Source organism: Clupea harengus, chromosome 22 (genome assembly GCF_900700415.2).
Source record: "Clupea harengus chromosome 22, Ch_v2.0.2, whole genome shotgun sequence".
NCBI classification, from domain to species: domain Eukaryota; kingdom Metazoa; phylum Chordata; class Actinopteri; order Clupeiformes; family Clupeidae; genus Clupea; species Clupea harengus.
Window position 1 is genome coordinate 2,013,720 of NC_045173.1, and position 7,500 is coordinate 2,021,219.

A 7,500-nucleotide genomic window follows, 5' to 3' on the forward strand; every position below is an offset into this window, starting at 1 on the left:
TCCCTCCCTCCCTCCCTCCCTCTCTCTCTCTCTCTCTGTCCCTCTCTCTCTCCCTTCTTCTCTGTCTCAGTTCCCTCTCAGCCCACAGAGTTTAAGGCTGAGGCTGTGTCTGAGACCAGCATCCTCCTCTCCTGGGTGCCTCCTGCTCAGACCAGCCCAGAGAACCTCATCACTGGATACGAGCTCATTTACAGAAAGAGCAACGAGGCAGAGGAGGTAACACACACCCACACACCCACATACACACATACACACATACACATATACACACATACACACATACACACACCCACATACACACATACACATATACACACACCCACATACACACATACACAATAACAAACACATATACACACACCCACATACACATATACACATATACACACCCACATACACACATACACATATACACACCCACATACACACATACACAATAACAAACACATATACACACACCCACATACACATATACACGCCCACATACACACATACACAATAACAAACACATATACACACACCCACATACACATATACACGCCCACATACACACATACACACATACACAATAACAAACACATATACACACACCCACATACACATATACACACCCACATACACACATGTGTTCGTTGATGCGTGTTTTCCCTTTACAGCAGAAGGCGACCTTCGACCCCAGCACCAGTTACCTGCTGAAGGACCTGAAGCCCTTCTCCTCCTACACCTTCCAGCTGGCCGCCCACAGTAAACACGGGGTGGGCGCGTTCACCAGTGAGGTCACCGCTGACACCCCTCAAACCCGTGAGTCTCCCGCTGCCCCCCACCCCCCCGCCGCCCCTCTCTGCCCTGTCTGCAGCGCTGCCCTCACCCAGAGGAGCCCCAGCAGAGCCTGTGCCCATCAAACTGGCCAGCCAAGAAATCCTGGCATCCCGTTAAAGCGTAGGGATGATTTAGTGCCACTGGGCAGGCCTCAGGGCCAGAAATGGCAATGAAGATGGAGCTTGGAATACTCTGTCCATATTTATGTATTTCTGATGGAGCTTGGAATACTCTGTCCATATTTATGTACTTCTGATGGAGCTTGGAATACTCTGTCCATATTTATGTATTTCCGATGGAGCTTGGAATACTCTGTCCATATTTAGATAGATAGATAGATAGATGGATACTTTATTAATCCCAAGGGAAATTTAGAAAATGTATGTATTTCCGATGGAGCTTGGAATACTCTTTCCATATTAATGTATTTCCGATGGAGCTTGGAATACTCTGTCCATATTAATGTATTTCCGATGGAGCTTGGAATACTCTGTCCATATTTATGTATTTCCGATGGAGCTTGGAATACTCTGTCCATATTAATGTATTTCCCACCCTCCCTGGCCAGCGAGAGCAGAGGTGTGTCTGTGTGTTGATGGACACATCTGTGCGTGGGCTTCCCTCTGTGTCACAGTGCGCTTCTCTCTGGGCACAACGCCCAGCGCCACACTCTGTGCTCGGGCCAGAAATGTGTGTGTGTGTGTGTGTGTGTGTGTGTGTGTGTGTGTGTGTGTGTGTGTGTGTGTGTGTGTGTGTGTGTGTGTGTGTGTGTGTGTGTGTGTGTGCGTGTATGTGTGTGTGTGTGTGTGTGTGTGTGTGTGTGTGTGTGTGTGTGTGTGTGTGTGTGTGTGTGTGTGTGTGTGTGTGGAGGGGAGAACGAGAGAGAGAGAGAGAGCGAGAGCGAGAGCAAGGGCAGTCATTCATCACTGCTACAGAGTGTATGCTAGGATCTGTGTGTGTGTGCGTGCATGTGTGTGTGTCCAGCATGTGTGTGTGTGTGTGTGTGTGTGCATGTGTGTGTGTCCAGCATGTGTGTGTGTGTGTGTGCAGCATGGGTCAGCTCTGAGCGGTGAAAGACAGTATTGCTCACACCGTCTGTGTGTGTGTGCTGCTTTTCATTCCCCCTGAAACCAAGGGATATGTTAGGACACACACACACACACACACACACACACAGCTAATGAGCAGCAGCCACAGAGAGTGGTCCCCATTAAGGTGACTCACCGGCGGGTGAGTGGTGTGAGGCAGACTGCTGATGGGATTTGATGTTCAGCAGCACACACACACACACACACACACACACGCACACACACACAGTGCAGACACAGATGAATGCTTTGATGCATGGAGTGCGGTGTCATAGTCAGCCTGGAGTGAGCACTGGGCACCTGCTGTGATGCTGAGACTTCAGGTAGGCCTGCGGTAGAGAGATGGGAGGGTAGAGTGAGAGAGTGAGAGATGGAGAGAGTGAGAGATGGAGAGATGGAGAGGGTGATGGCGTGGGGGAGGTAGAAAGGTGAGGAGGTTGGCAGGTGAGTTGTGTGTTGAGTGTGTGTGTGTGTGAGATAGTGTCCATCCAGTTTATTTTAGCCATGTCTGTCAGCCCGGTTTGTTTGTGTACAAAGTACAGACATCACATTTTGTGTTTGGCCATCTCACTTCATCCTCTGCTCTCTGTTTCGATGTCTTCTGTGAAGAAGTTCTGTTACCTGACTTGGGGTGTTTGTATTTTAGTTTTTATGTTTGTTTTGTTTTCTGTCCTTTCTTTCTTTCGTTTCACCATCACCATCCTCTTCATCATTCATCCCAACTCTTCATGACCTCAATCTCATCTCTCCAAAACCAACAAACCGCCATGCGACCGATTCACTGTTTCATATCCCAATCCGATTGTGCCACACCTGGCTGAACCCAACCAATCAGAGCCCGTGGCCCCTCCTCAGAAGGTCACGTGCGCCAGTCCCAGCTCCACCAGTGTTCTAGTAAGTTGGCTCCCCCCGCCCGAGGCCTCTCAGAACGGAGAGATCACCGGCTACTCCGTCACGTACTCCCCCCTGAGGGACAGAGACAACGGCACGGCCCAGAGTGTCAGCGTCGACGTCGGCAGCCCGCTTCCGGAAGCTTCCACCTTCCTGCTGCAGGGCCTGGAGAAGTGGACCGAGTACAGCGTGAGCGTGAGCGCACTCAACAAGGCCGGCGCTGGACCCCCCAGCCCCGCCGTCGTCGTCCGCACCAAGGAGGATGGTATGTTACCACAGCAACACCTGTCCCCCCCCCCCCTATCCCTCAGAGCCTTCCTGCACATTCTGACCTCAGTGACCTTTGAACCCTCTGAGCCTCCCTGCAGCTCTGACCCCTGCTGCGGTGAATGTCCTCTGGACTCGTACTCTTCTCTTTCCAGTATTTTTCTGCTCCATGTTTTCCCACTCTTCTCCGACTGCACCTTTTCCGACCTGCGCTGGCTCTTGTCCTCCTCTGGATGTGTCTAACCACTAACCCCCCTGCACACGCTTGCTCCGCTCCCCAGTCTCTGGCACCCACTGTCAGCTTGATCTGTCAGGAGCGCTCAGGATGTCTCGTGGAGGAGACGTGACTTTTAAACGCAGTCCTAAGACCCTTTTGGCAACAGTAGTGACAGATTTTTTTTTTTTGCATCACGTTACTTATGAAATGCTTTGAAATTCAAAGCATCTTGCCTATTTTTCTTTTGCATTTTTTTACCATTTTGTATTGATTATCTTTCTCCATTTTTATTGGCTATGGTCTCCAGTCGTATTTTGGGGTAAACCTTTTTTAAATCACTGTTTCTTAAAACTCCCGAGAACCTTTTTTTTTAAAAAAACAATCTTTTTTTCACATCCTGTGTGGGGTAACCATGAAGTATGTTCTCGTGCAGCTCTGATGTATGATCCTCCTCTATCCCACAATGCCTCTCTAGTTCCTAGCGGGCCTCCACGCGGTGTACAAGTGGAGGTCATAAATTCCACCACTGCCAAGGTGATGTGGCGTTCTCCTGTAGCTAAGCAACAACACGGTCAGATTCGGGGGTACCAGGTGACCTACATCCGTCTGATCAGAGATGAGCCGGTGGGGCAGCCATGCATCAGAGACCTGCTCACTGCAGGGTCAAAGGTCAGTGTGGACCACACACACACACACACACACATCACACACACACACATACACACATACAGACACACACAGACACACACAGACACACACACACACACAGACACACACACACACACACATACACACACACACACACACACAGACACACACATACACACACATACACACACAGACACACACAGACACACACACACACACACACACACAGACACACACACACACACACACACACACACACACACAATTATACTCTCAGACACAGGTACAGTTAGTATAATGTTGTTGGAAGTGTTCAATCCAGCTCTGGAACATGAACACACCAGTGCACTCAGTAACTGATGGCCATTTAGTTTGCATATGAAGCACTTGCCTTTCTCTCTCTCACTTCTCTTTCCTCTCTCTCGCCCGTCTGTTCTTCACGGTGGCCTCTTCCCGCTGGCAGGGGAATGATTCTGGGGAATATGTGAGTAAATGCGTGCTGCATATGATTCACACATTTACACATTTGCTCTGCTCTATGGGACTGCAGTGAGCTGACGATGTGTGTGTGTGTGTGTGTGTGTGTGTGTGTGTGTGTGGCAGGAGCTGCTGATCTCCGAGATGGTGCCTGAGACCTCGTACACCGTCTCTGTGGGAGCTTACACCACTAAAGGAGACGGGGCTCGCAGCAAAGCCATCACCATCACCACTCCTGCCCCACGTATGTCCTCACCCAGCCAACCCCCTCACCATCACACACCTGCACCCACCCAGCCAACCCCTCACCATCACACACCTGCACCCACCCAGCCAACCCCTCACCATCACACACCTGCACCCACCCAGCCAACCCCTCACCATCACACACCTGCACCCACCCAGCCAACCCCCTCAGCAGCACACACCTGCACCCACCCAGCCAACCCCCTCACCATCACACACCTGCACCCACCCAGCCAACCCCCTCACCATCACACACCTGCACCCACCCAGCCAACCCCTCAGCAGCACACACCTGCACCCACCCAGCCAACCCCCTCACCATCACACACCTGCACCCACCCAGCCAACCCCCTCACCATCACACACCTGCACCCACCCAGCCAACCCCCTCAGCAGCACACACCTGCACCCACCCAGCCAACCCCCTCACCATCACACACCTGCACCCACCCAGCCAACCCCCTCACCATCACACACCTGCACTGTGTAGCACCCCGTAGTACACATATGGCAACGGTATTTATATTCATTCATATTTACAGTATCACCGTCCCTGCACATCCTAAAGATCTAAACCTAAATACCATTCAACAACTGAGCAATAAATACTCTCACATATCTCTGTTTGGCCTCACAGTTAATAAATACTCTCACATATCTCTGTTTGGGCTCACAGTTAATAAATACTCTCACATATCTCTGTTTGGCCTCACAGTTAATAAATACTCTCACATATCTCTGTTTGGGCTTCACAGTTGAATCAATAAATACTCTCACATATCTCTGTTTGGGCCTCACAGTTGAATCAATAAATACTCTCACATATCTCTGTTTGGCCTCACAGTTAATAAATACTCTCACATATCTCTGTTTGGGCTCACAGTTAATAAATAAATACTCTCACATATCTCTGTTTGGCCCTCACAGTTAATTAATAAATACTCTCACATATCTCTGTTTGGGCCTCACAGTTGAATCAATAAATACTCTCACATATCTCTGTTTGGCCTCACTGTTAATAAATAAATACTCTCACATATCTCTGTTTGGGCTTCACAGTTAATAAATACTCTCACATATCTCTGTTTGGGTCACACAGTTAATAAATACTCTCACATATCTCTGTTTGGCTTCACAGTTAATAAATACTCTCACATATCTCTGTTTGGCCTCACAGTTGGATGGTTAAATACTCTCACATATCTCTGTTTGGGCTCACAGTTAATAAATACTCTCACATATCTCTGTTTGGCCTCACAGTTAATAAATAAATACTCTCACATATCTCTGTTTGGCCTCACAGTTAATAAATACTCTCACATATCTCTGTTTGGGCTCACAGTTAATAAATAAATACTCTCACATATCTCTGTTTGGCCTCACAGTTAATAAATAGTCTCACATATCTCTGTTTGGCCTCACAGTTAATAAATACTCTCACATATCTCTGTTTGGGCTTCACAGTTGAATCAATAAATACTCTCACATATCTCTGTTTGGGCCTCACAGTTGAATCAATAAATACTCTCACATATCTCTGTTTGGCCTCACAGTTAATAAATACTCTCACATATCTCTGTTTGGCCTCACAGTTAATAAATACTCTCACATATCTCTGTTTGGGCTTCACAGTTAATAAATAAATACTCTCACATATCTCTGTTTGGCCTCACAGTTAATAAATACTCTCACATATCTCTGTTTGGCCTCACTGTTGAATGGTTAAGGGGCAATAAATACTCTCACATATCTCTGTTTGGGCTTCACAGTTAATAAATAAATACTCTCACATATCTCTGTTTTGGGCCTCACAGTTGGATGGGTTTAAGCGTTTAAGAGTCATGACCATATGCAGTCAGTATGCTGTTTAAGACCATATGGAGTCAGTATGCTGTTTAAGAGTCGTGACCATATAGAGTTAGTATGCTGTTTAAGAGTCATGACCATATGCAGTTAGTATGCTGTTTATGACCATATGCAGTCAGTATGCTGTTTAAGACCATATGGAGTCAGTATGCTGTTTAAGAGTCATGGCCATATGGAGTCAGTATGCTGTTTAAGAGTCATGGCTTCCTGTCCTCCCCCTAGTGCCGGAGAAGCCCCGCCTGACGGTGAGCCAGCCCAAACTGGGCATCGCCCTGCTCCAGTGGCACCCCCCTCTGAACCCTCAAGGCCCCGTGCTGGGCTACCGGCTCTCCTTCGGCCGGACCGACGGCCCGCCGCCGCCAGGGCTGGATCTGCCCGAGCAGGACCGCCGCTTCTCCGTCTCCGACCTGCAGCAGGGCGCCACCTACTGCTTCCGCCTGGCCGCCCGGAACAAGATGGGCTTCGGTCCGGAGGCGGTGCAGGAGCTCTCCACCCAGGAGGGGCCGCCTGCCGGCTACCCGCCGAACACGCAGGCCGTCGGGGCCAACGCCACTGCCGTCTCCCTGGCCTGGGCGGAGGTCGCGCTCGGCGAGCGCAATGGCGTCGTTCTGAGCTACTTGGTGTGCTACCAAGGCAACGGGAGCGTGGGGAATGACTCGGGGGAGGTGTGTGTGTCCGCGGAGGAGCGCGCAGTGACTCTGACGGGCCTGCGGGCAGACACTGTGTATGATGTGAGAGTGTGTGCGCACACCAGCAAGGGCCCAGGGCCCTACAGCCCACCTGTCCAGGTCAGGACAGAGTCTCTGGAGGAGGAAGGTAGGACTGACCCCACCCCACCCCCACCCCCCCCCAACCATGACCTGCCACTCCTGCAGAAGGGGCACTTATGGCTGCTGCTACCCCCTGCCGCTGCCCCCTGCCCCCTCAATACAGACTATGAAAGGGGCTTAGAGAGGCAGTTCCTACCATCACTCACTTACA

The 7,500-nt window shown here is 49.9% G+C and overlaps 1 protein-coding gene across 10 annotated transcripts in view; it reads left to right on the plus strand.

The window, feature by feature from the left end:
* ptprdb (protein tyrosine phosphatase receptor type Db) overlaps nt 1–7,500 on the plus strand; it is a 75,026-nt gene that overhangs the window by 45,325 nt on the left and 22,201 nt on the right. For 9 of the 10 annotated variants that reach the window (XM_031559823.1, XM_031559827.1, XM_042703008.1 and 6 more), the window contains 2 exons: nt 71–216; nt 657–801. In XM_031559823.1, coding sequence (XP_031415683.1) covers nt 71–216; nt 657–801 — 291 coding nt within the window. Of the gene's footprint in view, nt 1–70; nt 217–656; nt 802–2,742; nt 3,064–3,757; nt 3,952–4,533; nt 4,652–6,741; nt 7,336–7,500 lie in introns of all 10 variants that reach the window. The other variant, XM_031559830.1, reaches the window with a different exon arrangement.